General features: G+C 36.8%; 1 protein-coding gene across 1 annotated transcript in view; it reads left to right on the top strand.

Annotated features, from left to right (window-relative positions):
• Window positions 1-21,111, top strand: part of LOC100009990 (Putative N-acetylated-alpha-linked acidic dipeptidase) — an 80,208-nt gene that overhangs the window by 29,126 nt on the left and 29,971 nt on the right. The window contains exons 5-10 of the mRNA XM_007490937.3: window positions 7,113-7,238; window positions 10,195-10,381; window positions 12,899-12,992; window positions 13,549-13,647; window positions 17,449-17,534; window positions 19,655-19,774. Of these exons, the coding sequence (XP_007490999.1) occupies window positions 7,113-7,238; window positions 10,195-10,381; window positions 12,899-12,992; window positions 13,549-13,647; window positions 17,449-17,534; window positions 19,655-19,774 (712 nt within the window). The remainder of the gene's footprint in view (window positions 1-7,112; window positions 7,239-10,194; window positions 10,382-12,898; window positions 12,993-13,548; window positions 13,648-17,448; window positions 17,535-19,654; window positions 19,775-21,111) is intronic.

The following is a 21,111-nucleotide window of genomic DNA, read 5'->3' as shown; positions in this document are numbered from 1 at the left end:
CAAAGAAGGTGATATAAAGTGAGAAAGATATAAAGTGTAAGGAAGTTAAGGATATGAAGCAAACTAGGCAGACACAAAATAGCACATGGTTGTGGTATTCCATAATTTGTAGATATATGACAATGGAAACACTAATGTTAAAAAATAGATTTTTGTTTCAGAAAGAACTTGAGATTCATTGAAAATGCTGGACAGTTTTCCAAATAGAATGAATCCTGCTCTCATATTGCTGTTCAGTTCTGGGCAATACTTTTCAAAATTATATGTACTAATGAATCAAGTGAACTGTCCCTCTAACTGTCTATCTTTATCATAGTCTAGACAGGAGCTATTTCTCAACAACTTGATTTTGCTTATATGTATAGTTAAGCTAGACTGTTGGAGTAGTTGGAAAGCTCATTTAGAAGGATTTACATTTTTTCCAGATGGTGAAGTAATTAGCAAAATATGAAAAGGAACAGCTGGTGGACCTTACAGAGGTCCTCTAAAACAGTGAAAAGCATTTTTTGGCAAGCATATTGGGCTCCTTGTTTTATGCCTTGCTTAATGTCAATAATTAGAAAGTTGTAAGTTTGTTGAGTCCATCAAAGAATTATGACTTTAATATATGTTAAAGGAGGGGAATTTTCACCTGCACATCAATTAAGGCACCGATGGCCAAGGTTTCTAAAATCAATCAATCAATTAATTTAAAAGAATAATAGGGGATTTAAGTAATTATTTTAAAGTAGATGATGCCATAAAAGAAATATCTAAAAGCTGGTTGAAGAGAATCAACCTTGCATCTTGGTGTGATGCAGAAAACAGCCAGCCAGTTTGAAATCCTGCTTTCCAGCAACAGTCCAGTTAAATCATGGTTGAATCCAATGTTATGGAACTCTTAAGAGGGAATTGCCCTTGGGAATGGTGGAAGGATCAAATTTATCTTCAACCCGCCCACCCACCTTCATTGACTGAGTGATAATCTTGTGAATTTCAGAAGGCTAGAAAATTGGAAGTCTCCATTGGTATTGGTAACAGCATTCACCAAAGCATCAATGGCTGACAGCAGTCTTCATCAGTAATTGAGAGACTTATCAAGGATAAACCTGATATCTTGAGGGTAAAATAGCTTTAGGACTCTATGATAGCAGTGGCATTTGGTACTAATAGACAACCTAAGCAGGCCTTCATATATCCTCCATGAAAAGAAAAAAAAGTGACTTCTAGTAACCAGTAGTCATGTATTTATGTTTTGACCGCATCTGTTCCTCAAACTGGAACTCATTTTCTTCTCAGAGATCTTATAGGGATGAGAAGAGACTATATCCCTTCTGGGGAGGATATTTATGTAGTAAATATCCTTCCTATATGATTAAATACACTCACTATACCCTTAAATATACTTTCTAATAGGTAATTAGCTTGGGCTAATAATCATTGAGAAGTCCACTAGGATAAGTGGGATAGTATAATGAAAATCTACTCCCTCAGGCTGACCCCTAGAGCCATGAAGGAAACAGTATTTATACTTTGGTAGCTCAACCCTATAATGCAAATAGGATTTGGGAAAACAGATCTATAGAAAGTATTATGCACACATGAAATACATTATTAAGACTTACTATGTGCCAGGCTCTACACTAGGTGTTAGGACATACAAAAAGGGAAAGGAAACTTCTCCTATCTCTAAAGAACTTAGATTCTTCTAGCTGAGACAACACATTCATGAGCTACTAGTGGACACAACCCAGCACCCTAAACCTAAAAGCCTCTAAAAGAGCAGACTCCCAGATCACATGTCCAACTTCCATCATCACCATCATTTAGGGCAGTGGTGTCAAACTCAAATGAAAACTGATCCTGAAGGAAAGCATATTGGCAAATTCACATTATGGTTTGATGTATTTTTATTTATTTTTGTTAAATATTCCCCAATTACATTTCAATCTGGCTTGGTCTTGAGAGTTTTGAGGGTAGCAAATTTGACACCTCAGATCTAGGGCAGCCTATAAAGAAGAAACCTGTCATCTCAGCTACTCCAACTACTCCCTAGTCACATAGCTAAAGTACCTGAGGTCAGATTGTTGTATCTGTTGACTACTTGCCACCTATGGGAAAGTAAGTCTAAGAATGGTAGGTAATAGAAATATAACCTAGAACCTAGACCTTGGCTGTAGCCTTCTCCCTACAGCCTTTATCTAGGGGACCAGTCCTCCTGGAGGTACAAACTGGTAACTGTCTCAATTCTATGGGTACTGAAGAAGAAGACAACAAAGTTCTCACTACCAAAATGAGTCCTTGGCATCGTCAAATGTTTCAAAGGATGTAGTTTTCTCAATAGAATTTACACTAAAGAAAATATTTTGCTTTGCCTCTGCACCCTAAGGGTCACTGGTCCCCTCTATCTGACTGACAACTGAATGTTCATATATGCTTTTGTTATTAAAGCTTCCCGAGGGGAGAGAAGCTTTAAGGTAGGAAGATAGAGGAAGGATAGAAGTTTTGGATACCACAAGGGGGATGGCGGAGCCAAATTATAGATATGAGGTGGCAGGAATGAGTCAGAAATGCAGGCCTTATTAATTATCAATGAGCCACAGCAATACTCCGATCAGTGGACTACTCAGAAGGCTTGTACCCGTCCAATGATGCAAACTTAATACCACACAGGTTGGAGAGATGATAGAGAAAAGAAAGTGCCTGGACAAAGGCCAGGTCCCAGGTGAGAGAGATAGAGAAGGAATGGAATTAAAGATGGAGCTTGGCCAGAGAGCTGAGATCCAAGTGAGGAAGAGAGAGAAGAGAGAGGGGAAGAGAGAAGGTGGAGCTTGCTGCGGCTGTATTTAATCTCTTTGATATGCAAATATACACAATACATAGGGATGATTATTATTGGTTATCGACAAGGTATAGGTGTGGTTTCTCTTAGCCAGGTAAGCACAAAGAAACCTGTTTTCCCGCCTAACCTGGGGGAAGCTGGGGTCAAGGGTCAGAGGCTTTTCTAGCCAAGTGCAAGACTGAGCATGCTCTCTTCTAAGACAATCTGTACATACTGTTTCCCTTGCCCCTAGACAGGTGTGGACTGCTACAGTTATTCAGTCATTTCAGTGGTGTCTGACTCTTCATGACCCTTTTTAGGGTTTTCTTGGCAAAAATACTGGAATGGTTTGACATTTCCTTCTCCAATTTATATTATTGTAGATGATGAAAGTGAGGCAAACTGGGTTAAGTAACTTGCCTAGGGTCATGTTATGATTAAAATTCTGTGATGACTATATCTTAATTTATAATTATTTATTAAGTAATGAAAATCAAGTCATAGAAAGAAAAGGCACTAACCACATGTGGCCAGCTGATCTCTTAGCTCTCTCCCCCCATAACTAGGACAGCCCCAAGCTAGACTACAAGCCTCTTCAGTCTAGAATTCTAAGGAAAAGGGGCCAATTTCCTCCCCCTCTGCCAATTTATGTTCTTTGTCCCATTCTCAAGCCTCTTTGATTAGATGACTGACCTCCCTTTGAACAAGGAATGAGTCTTCTGGACTTGCCAGGAATTACCACCAGCACATGTGCAGTCTTCTACAAATGGCTCTGCCTAGTTCATTAATTGCTTCACTAAGCAAAGAAGCTTGTCTACAGATAAACAAAGAACTTGTCTCCACCCTACTTCAAGAAGGGGGTGGGGGTGGGAGCAAATTCATAACTTTAGTCTTAAAACCAAACTTTTTTCTACTTTAAAATCCAAAGATTGTCTTGGGCTGCCAAAAAGGGGTACAGATTAATATTAACTTTCCAGTCACATATTAGTATCTGAGGCCAAATTTGAACTCAGGAATATAAGTCTTCCTGATTCTAGGCTGGGCACTGGGCTACCCAGTTGCTCTTCTATATGTGCTACCTCCCATATTTGAATATGAGCTCTTCCAGAATAGGGTATGACTTATTTTTCTCTTGTATGCACAACACTTAACACAGTATTTTGTATACCAAAGTACTTAATAAATGGTTTTTAAGTGTTTTTTTTTTAGTATTAAGAGATAAAAGCTAAGATTTATATTGTACTTTTAGGTTTGCATAATGCTTCACATATTTTTCTCACTTACTTCTCACAACACTCTGTGAAGTTGGTGCTACTGTCATTGCCAATATATGAATGAAGAAATTGAGACTGAGAAGTAAAGTAATTTGTCTAAGATCACACACAGACCAAAGGATATGGTCTGAATGTGTGTCAAGCTTCAGATTCAGATCTCTTTGATTGGCCCTCCATACATTTAACCACCTACTTCCCTACACAAATTCTACATAAAAGAATTTCCTAGGAGATGAGGAGCTTTGTGTAAAGGAATCTGTCTTAAAGAACTTAGTAACTGGAGGCAGCCAGATGGCTCAGTGGATCTTAAACCCAGTTGTCTATCCCTTACTGCTCTACTGTCTTGGAATTGATACTATTGATACTAAGACAGAAAGTGGATGGGGGGCAGAGAGAGACAGAGAGACAGAGAGGGAGGGAGAGAGAAGGAGAGAGGAAAAGGAAAGGGAGGGAAGGAGAAAGAGAGGGGGAGAGAGACTCTAGGCATAATTAGCCTAGACCTATTTATTTATGCATTCAGTCAGTCTGCCATATTTCATTTATGTATTTGAAGCTGAACTAAGTAAGAAATATGTACCTGACATGCAATGGGGCTTCCAGCACATATGTGGTAGTCTAAGAATCATAAGATGCCTCAACACAAGAGAATATTAGAACTATACATGCCCTTGGTGTCAAAATAATTCTGCCCCTTTGTATTGCAGGCAAGGAAACCAAGATACAAAACAGCTAAAGCTGGTGTTCAGTATCACATTTCTAACCAGTGACAGAGCCAAGTCTAGAAGTTGTCTTATTTTAAGCCTAGTGCTCTTTCTATTATAGTCAATAATAATATCATCAAGAAACATTTAAGTGCCTTCTATGTGCCAAACACTGTGCTAAGAACCAAGGATGCCAAATTTTAAAAAAGCAGTTCTTGCCTTCAAGGAGTTGATAAACTAATGAGGGAAGACAGTGCAAAAAAAAAAAGAAAGTTGAAAGGAGGTAGCATCTAAGGGTACAAAGTGCTGGAGGCATGCCCTGATGTTTGGGATTCTAAACCAAGTAGAGCAACAGATGGAAAATAAGGAGTTAGATGGAAAGTTCAGATAAGGAAGGCTTTAGAAGAAGTTCTGCCCTCCAGTCAGAGAAGAGACACAATTGATGGTGATTGAAAAAGTTTTGAATATCTGTGATGATGATATTTCAGGTGATTGAGCTGATCCTGGGAGAAGCATGATGTTTCTGAAGTCAAAATCAAGCAGAGCAGCTTGTGGAAAATGAGGAGTCTTTGGTTTTCACATTTTGGGGGTCTCTTCAATTATGCATGCATTTGCCCTCTACTAGGAAATTAGTGTAATATAACAATAATAATTTTAAAATATTGTTTGCCGGAGGCTTCTATCACATGAGACTGGCTTACTCCTCACACATGAGGCTAATTTTTCCTTAGAAAGCATTGAAACTAACCCCAGGACTTGTTTAGCTGAGGAGATTTAAAAAAAGTAAGTTCAAAATGGATGAGGGCCTCCTACATGAGGTTTGGGACAATAAACAAGGGATATAACAAACACTAGGAAGCACCTTTTAATGGAATCAATATTTTATCCTTAATGATTATTCTTTCTCTGCTCTGAATGTCATTCTCCAGCTATGACTAAATCTTTGTTAACTATCTAACTGTATCTTTTCATTATCATCTTGGAATTGAGCTACCAGCTTGCCGTGTTGGACTTGGTCTACGGCATTTGGTGGTAATTGGCAGTCCTGGAATGGTTCCCTTGAAATAAAGGATGGGCTAAACAAAACAAAACAAAAAAGACCTTGGTAGCCTCTGTTTGACTGCTTGGTGCTTCTGGAGACAGGCTCAGTGATAGTAGTTGCTTATAGTGAAGTATCCCCCATTGCAGAAGATTTAATGATTAAAATGTCTTTAACCAACAATTAGAGATAGATATGAATGTCCTCTTTCATTTAGAATTGTATCTTGATAACTGCTAATCAGTCAAGTGGAATGTGTGGCAAGTAAAAGACATCACAGGCAAACTGAGGCAAATTTTCTCCAGGACAAGATAACTGTTTACAAAGAGTAACTCATATAGCTGTTAATAAAATGGGTCTTACTGGGCTTCTCAATTAGGCTAATGGGAAAAGACCATTTTTATTAAGCCTCACTCAAAGGGGGGTTGGAATTGTTATGAAGTTTGAAGATTAGCTGCAGCTTTAGGAAGTGAATTGGCCTTCAGGTGTGGCTTGATTACAACCTTCTCTGACAAATAAAGAATATTAATTGCTTTATTTGTCTCAATTGCCCCTTAGTAACCTTAGCTAGAAAATCAGAACCAGGGAGCTACTAAGTGGCTCAGTCAATAGAGATAGGAGGTCCTGAGCTCAAACAAATTTGAACCTTAGAATCTCCTTGTCTGTGTGAGCCCGGGCAAGTCACTTAACCTCCTTTGCTTAGCCCTTACCTCTCTTCTGCCTTGGAACCAATTAAATTCTAAGACAGAAGGTAAGGGTTTTTAAAAAATCAGAACCACCCCCATCAGGATCATCCCATTTCATTGACCTCATGGGAAGACCAAGCCATCCTTCTTTTTGACAAGTGAAAGGAAGAGCAGGAGAGCTGTCCCATAGAGATCATCTCAGCTTAAAATAATTTTCTGTTTACTGGTAAAGAAAACTGCTTCATAGGTTAAAATACTTAGCAAGTAAATGCCACAGGGGTTAAGAGTGATCACTATTTAATCTTACCTTTAGTGCAGACTGGGAGAGAATTCATTAAAATAATAAGTTTATAGGAGAATTTATAAGTTAAACCGAGAAATGGGGTTTGAAAAAATTGGAAGCAGCAAGAATTATTAAATGATACAGCATAAGTTTAGTTTTATTCAGTTAACAGTTTTTTCTTTGTCTTTTCTCTTACTAATAAGAATGAAATAATGAATATGAAAGCCTTAGGAAAGGCTTGCTTTAAAGTGCTAAAGTCTCACATGTTATTATTCTAGAGAAGCTTCAGAAAGTACCTTCTTGTTTTTAATCATCCTTTTTCCCATTAGGGTGAACTAGTGTATGTGAATTATGCAAGAACTGAAGACTTCTTTAAATTGGAACGGGATTTAGGAATCAATTGTTCTGGAAAAATTGCTATTGCTAGATATGGGAAAATTTTCAGAGGAAATAAGGTAAGCTCACCTTTTTTTCCACCATCTCTTATCCTTCTCCCACTTTTCTACAACCCATCTATTTTATTGAAGTTAGAGTATCTACTTAAAATTTCTGGCACCATTTTGCATTATTGTTCTATAACAAGTGCCTTTCAGAGTCAAGATAGAGCTTCTAGATTATTCCTGTAAACCCAGGAAAAAATAATAAAAGAAAAAACATTTTCCACAGCAGTTATGTTTATTTCCTTAGAAAGAAAGAATTCACACATATATGTGGGAGCACAGATAAGTGTGAGCTCACCAGACAGTCTAAACTTCATGTGTATATACTTTTCCATTAATAGAAAATTGGAAGTGAGTAATCTAGAGGAGCTATAATTCATGCAACAGGAAATGTTCAGTGACCATTTGGAATGTTATATATACATCTTGGAGAACAACCTTGGAGTCATTTGTAAGATTTAGGGCCATGATGGTGAACCCATGGCATGCACACCAGAGATGGCACACAGAGACCTCAGTTGGAGCTATGCCCTTCCTCCTTCCTATGAGCAGAGTGTTTGGACCACTCCCTTTCTTTCTCCCCTATCTAGGGTAAGGGAGCAGTGCCGGGAGGGGGGAGGAATGGGGCACAGCACACAGTCTATAAAAGGTTTGCCATCACTGATTTAGGGGGTTCTTTTAGGGCCAAGAAGATATTTATTCTTATGCAGGATTTATGCCCACAACAGGCACCTCCTATTCTTATAGTCAAGATAGGCACTTCTGACTTATTTTTAAGTCTCTTCCTCAGAGTCAGTATAGTGGGGTAACTCTGATAATGCCCAACTGTTAGTCATAGGATAAATTAAAGATGCCTGGAAAAATGAATCCTAGTCAGATTCATTCTGTATTCCCTGTTATTGTCACTTCCACATTCTCCAAGGTGGAGAGTCTTTGGGATTGTTGTAGGAGAGCAAGTTTTTGTGGTGGAAAAGTGAATGCTGGTTCTTACCCAAAGAACTGCAGCTCAGATCCCTTCATCTTAAGGCATGAAAGTGTTTATTCAAGGCTATGACAGGTAGTATAGCCACAGTGATGGAAAAGCCACAGTGATAGAAAAAGCAATAATGATGGAAAAAGCTATAGCTGGGATGGAATCATACCCGCTCCTCACCTCACCCAGGGATTCAGGTTGCTAGATTTCATTATGGGTCTGGGGTATTGCCCTCCTCCCATCCTGGGAATTCTCCTCTCTCCCTCAGATTATTCCTCACAAAGATGTTTGAGGAGGACCATTCCAGAAGAAAGGGCAGGGAAGGAATACAAGAATCCCCAGGGCACCTGGGTGATATTTCCTCCCATGTCCTTTTTGTCAGACATTCAACTTTGACTATCTTTCCTTGCAGTCTTTTATTAAAGGAAATAAAATCTTCAGACTTGATCTTGAAAGCTCTTATCAGCTGGGAGGAAGAGCACAGAGAAGGCACAGAGTTTGTCTAATATCTGCTAACTAGTAAGAAGCATAAGATCTAAAAGCTCCATTAAAGAAAAAGGATCTCAAAGCATTTCTAAGATTTTAAAGCACCATTTCCCACTGCCAACCCTCATTAGGACTAGACTATTCTAGAAAATGAAGATGGACAGGACAGATAATTCATTATACATATCATGTCTGTAAACTTGAAAGGGTACATGGCTAGTTTGCATCAAAAATCACCATTTATTACCTTCTTGTAAACATTTTCATTTTTCTGAAACACACAAAATTCATATTTCATACTGGAGAGGCAGCATGATAAAAACAACATTGAACTAGGAGTCTGAAGACTTGGGTATTGTCCTGACTCTGATACTTATTGACTGGAGGACCTTAGACAAATCACCTAACCTCTCTGCACTTCAGTTTCTATATATGCAAAATGAAGAAAATGTTATCTGTCCTCTCTACCTAATAGGGCAACAAAAAGGATTAAATGAAATAACATATATGAAAATGTTTTGTAAACTACAAAGTACTATTCAGATATAAGTATATTGCTATAAGTTATTATATCTAATTTAAAATTAAATAACATTTTGTCATTTTGTATAAGAAAAAGGGTACAGGCAAAACAGATATTTAGCAGCCTTGTGAGTTCTTTTCTTTTATGTCATCCAGGCTTACTCATGGATTTTTAGGGGAATCCAATTTCAAAGTTACTGCTTACCTATCATTATTAGAAACCCCTAGGGAAAAGTTCAGTATGAGATAGCTACAGCTTATTGTGTTTTTATAGTAGTAGAAAAGGAATGTTACTACCAACATAATGAAGATTTGCCTGGGGTATTTGAGTATATATATTTGAGCACAATTCAATTTTTGATACCTATTTTAAAATGTACATTGTTGGTGAGAAGAGTAGATAGATCAATATATTATCATTATAGTAAGTACCAAAATAAATTTGATTGTTATGTGGTGTCAACCTTAAAAAAACAGGTATCAAAATAGTTACAGTGTCGGGTCTTTAACTGAGACAGGGAAATCATAATATAGAAAACCACACAGAGCTACAACTCTATGATTATTATCTAGGAAGCCACACAGAGTCAAAGCACAAAAGGGGATACTTAAATTCTTAAAGAGGGTGGGGGAGAAGTGATGGAGCAACTGTCAGGTTAGGTTGACAGAAGCCTAGGAAAGACCCTATAGCCAGAGGCTTGGATAATTGGGAAGAGGTCTGTTCCTGAGGTTTGATTATCTTCAATTTCAGTTCATAGGCAAAAAAAAAGTTAAGCAAGCCCTGGAAAAGAAGAAAGACAAATTCCTAGTCAGCTTAGTCATTATCTCTCTTTAGTGTTCATTGTTTTAACACTGGGAAAGTCAGTAAGGAGATTTTATGAAATGACATAATTAATAGCTAGACTTTATGTAAAATTGTGATGTCTTAGCTTTAGAATCTGGCACAGCTAATTTAGAATATGTATATTTAAAAGAAAACTCATCTTACAGGTTAAAAATGCTCAACTGGCAGGAGCCAAAGGAATTATCCTCTATTCCGATCCTGCCGATTATTCTTCCCCCGGAGTAGAACCTTATCCAAAGGGTTGGAACCTTCCTGGAGGTGGTGCCCAGCGTGGAAATGTGCTAAACCTCAATGGTGCAGGTGACCCTCTTACTCCAGGATATCCAGCAACTGGTGAGTCATTTGTCTTCAGTCAGCACTGAACACAGAAGGGAAAAAAGAAAAACAAAAACAAGTACCTTGTTAACTAAAAGAATTGATTTTGCTCCCTGGATATCCTTTGTCAAATAAGCATAGGAACTTCATTGAAGCCCTAACTGTCTCCCAATGGTTTTTTCCTCTCCTTAAAAGTAGAAGAGAGGGACAGTGGGGTGGGGGTGGAGTCCTGAATCCAAATTTGACTTCAGATACTTCCTAACTGACCCTGGACAAGTCACTTAACCTTAATTGCCTAGCCCTTACTACTCAACCTTGGAACTAATGTTTAGTATTATATATGATTCTAAAATAGAAGATAAAATATTTTTATAATAATTTTTAAATAAAAAAAAGTAAAACTGAGACCACAGAATGGTAAAATCTGTGGTCTCTTTATAATTAGCTTCTCTGCTATATTAAGACCTGTGATTTCAGATTTAATGCCAGGAATTCAAGGAATGCTCATTGGACATGAATTAACATTGAGTTAGAAAAATTAATCCTTAAGCACCATTCCTTATAACAAGACCATTCTTAAAAATGAAGTATTTGTAGGCAGGTATGTTTTGCTAGTAATATTGTTGTGGGACAGCAAGTTTTGTTGTGGTGGAAGAGGGAATGCTAGGTCTCACCTAAAGAATTGTAGCTCAGACCCCTTCATCTTAAGGCATGAAAGTATATATTCAAGATAGTGTAGCCAGGGTTATGGAAAAATCCAAAGCAGGATTTCAAGTTGCTAGATTTATTGTGGATCTGGGGTATTGCCTTCCTCCCATGCTGGGAATTCTCCTCCTTCCCTCATATTATTCCTCCCATGAGTATTCCTGGGGGCATTCCAGGGGGAAAAAAGGCAAGAAATAGACCAGGAGGGGGTGCAAAGATCCCCAATGTAACTATGATATTCCCTCCCATGTCTTGTTTATTGGACTTTCAAGTGTCCTTTCTCAGCCTTGTAAACTCTTATCAAAGGAGATAAAGTCAAAACATCCTTCAAGTTTACCTTGGGTATTCTCCCTTCCCTTTAAGCTTGGAATGTGAAGCAAGCCCTTATCAACTGGGAGGAGGAACACAGAGAAGCCCAGGATGACATATACTTTTCTACATTCTAATTTGTAATATTTGCTAACTAGTGAAAAGTATATGATCTAAAAGCACCATTTTAAAAAAGTATTTCAAAGCATTTCTAAGTTTTAGACCACCATTTCTCATTCTTTCCTACTGCACACCCACATCAATATCATATTATTTCCTTATAATAGCTTTTTAAAATAGGGGTGAACTAAGAGAAGGCCATTTAGTTTAGTTGAATTGGACTAGCTGCCTGCTGAAGTACTTTTCAGCTATCAAACTCTGTGATTCTGTGAAGACCCAAAATTCAATTCGGCAAATGTTTGTGAAGTTCTTTTATGTCCAGTGTGGTGTGGTGGATAAAAGTCCACCCTGAGAGTCAGAAGACAAGGCTTACCACTGGTATATGTTCACTGTATGGCAATTAAATTCTCAGTCCCCCAAGTGTCTCTCTAAAACTAAATTGCATGGGATTTTGCTTAAATTTGGTGACTTCCCTCTATTTATTATCTGTAATATATTTTGTATATAACTTACTTGTCCATTGCTTTTTGTATATCCTCTCCCTCATTAGACTTCGAGTTCCTTGAGACTAGGGCTGTTGTTTATTTTTTTATTTATTTATTTTGTTATCGGTGGCATCTGGCATAGTGTCTAGCACTCTTCTTACTGTCTCTCTATGTTCTTTTGGGACAGAGAACTGCTTCACCCCTTCTTCTATCACTGTATTAATTTTTTAGGCATTTTTGTTCTTATGTGGACATTGGAAGGTGGTTGGCAGGTTTTAAATATTTCTTACTTTGCCATCTTGGCTTGATCTGTTCAGTATTCCATAGCTCAATTGCTGAGATCCATTGGGGTTCATAGCTGCTACTGCCACCACCATCAGTACTGGCTGTTTCTCTTAGGTATATGGCTTCTAATGTCCTCTCTAACTCTGAGATGCTGTGATAGCTCAGAAATAGAAAAGGGAAAAATCATCATTTTCTGCATTGCCAACTTCTGTGCTTCAGTCTGTCCAGGACATACTATTCTTACTATACATTCTTATTTTCTTATATAATTCCTTCCCTTTCCTGAGATTTTTCATTTTCTCTTCAAGTGCCAGGGTAGCTGGGGAAGAGCTATCTGTATACATTAAATTTCAAGTCAGAGTCATTTATGTTTGTGTTTTTGAAATATGCTAACTTTCATTCATTCCAAAATCAACCCAAAAATGATCTTGCTAAGAAAAAACAAATATTAACTACCAAAAGGAAGAAAAGGTTCTGCATTGAGCAAGTTTTCTTAGAATATTGAGCTCTTCAGGAAAAGAAAAAAACAGGCAAATTCTCTTTTATCCAAAAATATAGCTTTTTGTTACAGAATCATTTAAATAGACTTGATTATCTTGATTATAAGATGTGAATTATCTTTTTTTTTCAGAATATGCCTACAGATATGGTATAACTGATGCTATTGGTCTTCCAAAGATTCCTGTTCATCCAATTGGATATAATGATGCCCAGAAATTACTAGAGTAAGTACATCTGGAAAGAAATAAAAATTTGAAAGCAAAAGGTTAATTAGATTCCTAGGCACTAACATGAAATAGTCAGCATGGTGTAGGAGAAAAAAATAAGGAATCAAAAAAATTCAGATTCAGATTTTTGTTTTGCATATACTACCTCAGAGAAGTCACTTAACTTCCCTGGTTCTCAATTTTCTTCATATATAAATTAAGGGCACTATATTAGGTGACTTCTAAAATTTCATTCAGATCTTACGCTTTAATACTATATTTTAAAAGGGCAAAATGTGAATACCTACTTACCCTACAGTTTCTGAAGTATAGGAAAACAGTCTGCATAACAAAAGCTAGAGAAAAGTTGAACCATGGAAATCAAGAATAAAGCTACTAAAAATGTAGTAGTAATCCAAGATTAAGAGTAGGGACTATATTCTTTTTTTTCCTGTATATCCCTAATGTCTAGTACAGTACCTAACACATAAATACTGAATTAAAGCTTGTTGGTTGAATGATATTTTTTATCAAACACTTTTCTTCACCTAATATTAATTTTTGTGTGTTTCAGAAATATGGGAGGACCAGCACCACCAGACAACAGCTGGAAGGGAAAGCTTAAAGTGCCTTACAGCATTGGACCTGGGTTTACTGGAAACTATTCTACACGGTTATCTTGCTATATTTTACTTATTTTTTCCCACCTTTAGTAAATTATAATAATAGAAATAAAGTAGTCAAAGTTTAATCTACATGTAACAGAAATATAAGGTTCTCAAGAAAAGTACTAATTTTGTTCTTCTTTGCTTCTGTACCTCTAATGCCTTATACACAGTGGTACATAAATTTTTTAATGAACTGAATAGAATATGGTTCATATGTTACTGAATAAGTTTTCCATCTCAACTGATTTTAAATTAAAATGTTAGATTATTGGTTTTTCTGCTTAATTTAGAAAGTTTGTTCCTTGAGGGCAGGTAGTTTGACTTTCTCTGTATTTCAGCCACTTAGCATATTGCCTGGCACATATAGTATAGTAAACACTTAATAAATACTTGTAGACTGACCAAGGAAACAACTTTCTTGGACAATACTATTTTTATATCAAAACATCAAGGAAAGAGATTTTCCAAGTTCTAGAATAGTTCATAATTAAACAACTTATCCTTCCCTCCTCCAAGTGCTCATTTTGAAAATATAAACCTGGATTATCAATGATTATGCAAATGTACTGCAAATTTTGTCAGGCCATGATAGCCTGGAAGGGCTTTTAATCCATCCTTATAATCGCTTTTCTGCTATGTAAGGACTTGTATAACTGACTTATCAAAGTAGCTATAGCAGTAGTTGAAAACTACTAACTAAATTCCAAAGCGGTTGTGATTTGCTTTATTGCATGAAATACTTTCCTCAGTGAAATCACAGATGTTTGGGTTCAGTGTATAAGTGTTTCCTGGAGATAAGAGCTCCTAGGTTCAAATTTGGCCTCAGACACTTCCTAGCTGTGTGACCCTGAGCTAATCACCCAATTTCAATTGCCTAGCAAAGACAGAAGGTAAAGTTTTTTAACAAATAAAGAAATCACACATATTTAAAATATTCAAATATGGCATATGGTATAGCTAGGAGTGCACACAAATCATAGAAGAAAAATGATATGGTGTGGCAACTAATAAATAATAAGAAAAATAATCATTGTAATTTAAAATAAAGTCAAAAAGCACTTATTGACACTTGTTAGAGACTAGATATTTTACTAAGTGCTGGGAATACAAAGAAAAGGAGGAAGAAAATATGCAAACAGTCATGTACAAACAAGATATGTACAATACAAACTAAAGATGATTACAGAAGGAAAGCACTCGCATTAAGAGAAATTGGGAAAATTTCCTTGCAAAAAAGTGGGATTTTAGATGAAACTTGAAGAAAGCCAAGGGGATGGAGATAAGGGGGGGAGATAAGACAGTCAGTGAAATTGCTTGGAGTCAGAAGATGGAGTGCCATGTTAGGAAGAGCAAGAAGAACAGTTTCACAGTATGGATATTTTTTACTTTATATAAAGAATTCTGAAAGTCTGTACAAAAAAAACCCCTCTGTTAATTTTACTGTATAGTACTATGCTTTTTCTCTCCCTCTCCCATTCCTCCTGCCCTTCCCCCCAAAGAAAACTTAAAAATGGTTGGTGGCCCTGGCTGTGTGACCCTAAGCAAGTCACTTGACCTCCATTGCCTAGTCCTTACCACTCTTCTGCCTTAGAACCAATATACAGTATTGATTCTAAGATGGAAGGTAAGAGTTTTAAAAAAAGAAAAAATGGTTGGTGGAGAGACCACTACCCCTGGTGGATTGGGTTCTTGGCACCTACAGAATAAAGAAAACTTGGCACTGATCTGCCCACCTGGATGTCCAACCCTAAATGTCTTCTATTAGTCTGCACTCAAGTACCTTGTGTCTATTCCTAGCCTTTTCTATTGTCCCTCCTTTCCTGTACTGATGTCTGGCCTCATATGTCTGCCCCTTGTAGCTATACTCTAGTTTTGACCAAGCTCTGACATGGCTGACCCACTGTGAGTGTTCCTCCTCTCAATCTTGCTTCTGTGTCCCTGGCTCCCTCATGTCCTTGACCTGTGTGCCAGCCCCCTTTCTCCACAAGCAAGCCTGAGACTCCCTGTTGATGTCTCTGCTTCAATTGGTCTTCCATGATCCTTCTTAGGCTATTAGTTTCTGTCTCAATATGAGGAAGAGGAAGATGTCAATGAGTTATCTTTGTTAAGAAGTGCCCATTGTGGCCTCATTATCAGTAGTCAGTGTACTGCCCTACTACCCTATAAACATGCCAAATAATTAGATCTATTGCTTTAAGCATTGATTGAATGGACTAATTCTTCATTAAAGTCCCAGAAATAGACTCTTAACATGTTTGAACAGACGATAAATTCCATTGTAGACATTTTGAGTTTGAAATTCTTAGAGATGTTAAACAAGCAGTTCTGGTTTAATGCAGTATTGGAGTCTTTCTAGAAATTAGGACTGAATATGTAGGTATGAGTTTCATCTTCAGAGATGCCATAATTCAACCCCTGAGAAGTGACAGCATCACCAAAAGAGATTGTAGATAGAAAAGAAAAGAAGGAAAAAGACAAAGCCCTAGGGGATAGTCATAAATGAGGGAAGTGACAAGAAATCTTATAGCATAGGAATCTGAGAAAAAATTATGTCTGGTAGGAAAAAATAAACAGAGAGCAATATCACCCCTCCTTCCCCCACCCCCATACTCAAAAGAACCCAACAGCCTAAGGAAGAGAGGGGTGAACAATGTCAAATACTACAGATAGGTCAAGAAGAATGAGAAATAAGTGCCACAAGATTTAGAGATTAAGAGTTCATCTTATAACCTTAGAGAAAATATTTCAGTTCCAATCTAAATTGTAAACCAGATGCCAGAGAGTTCAGAAGCAAGCAACAGGAGTTCTAGTCTAGGCAATATGCTTTAAAATTTCTGGACATTTCTAATTTGTGAAAAAGAAGAGAGGTATAGAATCATCACTTGATATTTGATTATGACCATATCCTCCTAACTGGCCTCCCGGCTTCTAGTCTTTTCCTTCTTAGACCCATCATTTATTCAGTTGCCCAATTGATATTTCCGAAATACAGGTTTGACATGATTCTCTCCTCTGCTCAAAAAGCTTCTTCAGTGGTTCTCTATTGCCTTTAGAAGAAAATTTATTTTTGAAAATTTTTTTGAATTTAAAATTTTGATTTAAATTTAAAATTTGAAATTTAAAAACCCTACTTATAATGATGACAGTATGTTGTTCTAGAATGATTACTCAATCCTGCCCTTCACCTACAGGTTTCACACAAACTAGCCTATTTGCTCTTTCTCTTACCCAGCATCCTGTCTTCCCCTACCCCATTTCTTTTGCATATTTTGCATAGAGGCTGCCCTCTATGCTTTGAATGCTCTTCCTCCTCATCTAGATCTCTAGGAATCCCTTGCTCCATTCAAGATTCAACTCCAGGGCCACCTTCTCTATGAGACTTTTCCTGATCCTCCTCAATTACAGCTGGGACAAAAGTGGAACAGTTGGAATAAAAAAAACTTTTGTCCTAACTGTCACCTCTAAATTATTCTATATATATATATTTGATATTCTCAGATTTCCTAATACCAAAGCAGGCCAAATGTCCACTAAGCCATGCTGCTTGGCAGCATGACATATATGTATACATACACATATCAACATATACAATATAGTACATACACATACATATCTATATACATATACCCATACATATGCATGGATGTGCACACACCTATACATAAATTCATATCTATACATATATAGGAAATAAAGAGCTGGAGAAGGAAATGAAATGGGGAAGAATAAGGAAGAAAAACTATACATGACATCAGCATGATTGTGGATCTTGCAATACTAATGTTTTGTTTTTTTAATTGCATTAGAAAAGTCAAAATGAATATTCACAGCAACAATAAAATAACAAGGATTTACAATGTGATTGGAACTCTAAGAGGAACAGTGGAACCAGGTAAAGCATTTATTTTCTAAATTATCAAATTGTGAGCAATGATCAGCATAAATACAAAAAGAAGTTTAAGGAGTTATACCTTTATACTTATCTGTATAATGGGATCATTTATACATGGAAGGGTATATCACATAAGTTCAACTACTTTGTTTTACAAATTGGGGCAGTTTAGTCTTTTTCAATTTAAGGCCAGCTTTCTGTCAAGCTGCCCTTCATATACTCGATTAGAGTTTCGGATAGTGGAAATAGCACTGTATTTGGAATAAAAATACCTGATTTTCAATCCCAGAAAACTACTTATAAACTCTTTGACTTGAGCAAGTCACTTGTTTCTCTGAATTTCAGTGGCTCCATTTGTAAAATGAAAAATAGAAATTCTAAATCCTAAGAAACACTTTGTTCTTTAATTTAGAATACCCGAGAAGTGATTGACCTGGAAGTAGCCCTTAAGCATCAAGTAGTATTATCTCTTTTGTGGATGCAAAAAAAGTACCCAGTATCCAGCAATACTACTCTCATATGCTCTTCCACCCAAATATAATGGTTACTCTGGGATTTGGAATTCAGAATGAATTCTCCTATGATTTAATTGGCATTTATTAAGTATATTCTGTGCTAGTTTCCGGCAATTAAAAAAAACTCTCAAAACAAAAATGAGCAACTATCTCTAGCCTTAAAGGGCTTATATCCCACAGAAACATTATAAATAATTATAATGAGTAGTTGAAAATTGTACTATTATTGTTGTACTTTAGAGGCACTATTCTAATTGGCAGGCTTTTGTGCATTGTTGTGGCAAATACTACTATTTGCAGTAGTTTGAATGAAAAAGAGCATTCTGATTTCCAAAAAGCCAACAAAATATTATTTTAAGTTGGAAACCATCCTGTAATATGATTAAATTCAGTTTGGCATCTATGAAATCCCTACTATATGTTTGTTTAATAAAAACCTATGCTTTATGCTAAGGCGATACAAAATTTGGATTCATTTTTTCCCTACCCTTACATGTTGCTTACAGTCTAAGGGAATGAAACTCCTCAGTGTTCTGTTTTCAGATGTAACTGAACTCTTAAGGTTTGCATCAATACTATTAAGATCTAGCAACCCTTCCATCTCCACTTACCCATGGAATAGCTACCTCAGATTTAAGGTACTCGGTAGGTCTAAAATCCTAATACTATAACTTAGATTCCCCCCCCTACATTTTTTCCCTCTTTTTTTTTTGTTTTATAGCCTTTTCCTTCTGTCTTAGAATCAATATTGAGTATCAGTTCTAAGGCAGAAGAACAGTATAGGCTAGGCAATTGGAGTTAAATAATTTGTCCAGGGTCACACAGCTACAAGTGTCTGAGGACATATTTAAACTCAGGCCTGGCTCTCTATCCAGTGAGCCACTTAGCTGTCCCTATACTTACTTAAAAAACAACAACAACAACTTATCTTCCACCTTAAAATCAATACTGTGTATTGGTCCTAAGATGGAAGAGCAGTAAGGACTAGGCAATGAGGGTTAAGTAACTTTTCCAGGGTCACACAGCTAGGAAGTATCTGAGGCCAGACTTGAACCCAAGACTTTCTTCCATTCTATCCACTTAACCACTTAGCTGTTGCCTATTCTTACTTTTAATAGGCAGTTGGTAAACACACTTAGCTCAAAGCTAAGCCATTTATTTTAATGGCATAGTAAGGATAGTGACAATAAAACTTTTCTCCTATAAACTGGGACATACTCTCCTAACTGCATGCCTCATGAATGGAAAGAGTGGGCATACGCATAGAGTTCAGTAATAGAGGGGCATACATAAAGAGAATATTTATGTGACTAAGGTTTTCCATATCTACAGTGTTGAAATGAGACCTGTTTTGGGACTCAATTTCTAGCCTCACATTAATCCTATCAAGTTTGAGAGATAAACTTCTTCATACCTTATAAAGAATGAAAAGAAGATCAATCCTTCCTTTATTACTTCATAGTTTCTATTACCTTACTCTTAGATTTCATGATTATAGAGAGTAATTTTGTCATTGCTGTGTATTAACTCAGTTGGGGAGAAATCAGGTGATTAAGAGTCTCCTGATCATCTCTCAAGCATGATAATTTTTTGTGATTTTTGTAGACAGGTATGTAATTCTGGGAGGTCATCGTGACTCATGGGTGTTTGGTGGCATTGATCCTCAGAGTGGAGCTGCTGTAGTACATGAAATTGTGAGGAGTTATGGAAAACTGAAAAGGGAAGGTAATGTAACTCAAGAACTAAGGAGGTAAAGATTCAATTAAATTGAAATCAATCAATTAGCATATTTATTGAACTCTATGCATAAAATGCTTTCTAAATTGCTATGGAGGTTACCATAGGTGTCTAATAAATGTTTAAGATTACATGTTCTTGACCATTTAGTCATAGAAATTTAGATTTGAAAGGGACAAAAAAGTCATCTACTGAAATGGCATTTTTTGCCCATTGTACAATCTCCACACCTAGTGGACATCTCCATCTGTACCAAGAATGCTGGCGATGAATCATATACTTCTTCTAGAAATAGAAGTACCCCTTTCCTCTTTAGGTTAGCTCCAATTGTTAGAAAGTTTTTCCTTTTGTTGAACTGAACTAAACCTATACTACAACTTGCATTCATTGATCATAGTACCAGCCATGGGAGCACAGAAGCTGCCTTTCCAAATGGTATAATGAACTGTATGGAATTTCAAAAATATTCCTAAGTGAACAGATTTAATGTAAAGCTTTTTTTCCCAGATTATAAGAAGTTACCCTGTCTATCTTATAATATTACATTTTTGTTTAATAATTCAAATAAATTCATGAAATATTTCTCATGCATTTGCTCTACACAAAGCATTGTGCTAAGATCTGGGGATATAAGGACAAAAATAAACACATAAACACTAGGTAATTTAAGTAGGAAAAGAGCACTAACACTTTGAGGACATCAGGGAAGTTTTCACCTACTGAGCCTTAAAGAAGGCAAAGATTCTGATTGGTTGGGTTGGAGAAAGTAGGCATTAGGCATAAGAAACAATTTATGCCAAAGCATAAAGGTGGAGACTAGAATCTTGAATTTAGTCCTCATTTTTTAGAATATAGTGCAATAGAATCACATGTGGTCCCCTGCAGCACCACTCCAGAGTGCCCCTAGATCCAGACCAGATTAAAATGTCATTGAGAAATAGTAAACAAAATAAAAATACAGTGGGATTTAGAGAAGGTGAATATTTGGTTTTCCAAGTCAATGTGCAGCCTGTGGGGATCTGTATGAACCGTTTAGAAGTTTCTATTTGAGTTTGCCTCCACTGCTATACAGTATTTAATGGGAAACAATGTTAAATAAGGATGAAAAGGTAGACTGGAGCCAAAAAGTGGAGGTGGGCTGAAAAATTTGTAATTTATCTTAGCGGTAATGAAGAGCTACCAAAGATTATCATTGTTATAGTAGAATTTTGCAGTTTTAAATAGGCTTTCCCCAGAGTCCATTTTGACAGAAGCAAAGGGTCAGAGTGCAGAATGCCTTGGAAGAGAGAATGTAATTGCTTTAGCAGCTGAAACGAATATTTACC

Source organism: Monodelphis domestica, chromosome 4 (genome assembly GCF_027887165.1).
Source record: "Monodelphis domestica isolate mMonDom1 chromosome 4, mMonDom1.pri, whole genome shotgun sequence".
Taxonomy (NCBI): Eukaryota; Metazoa; Chordata; class Mammalia; order Didelphimorphia; family Didelphidae; genus Monodelphis; species Monodelphis domestica.
Note: the sequence above shows the minus strand (reverse complement) of the source record. Positions and strands in the feature narration are given on the sequence as shown.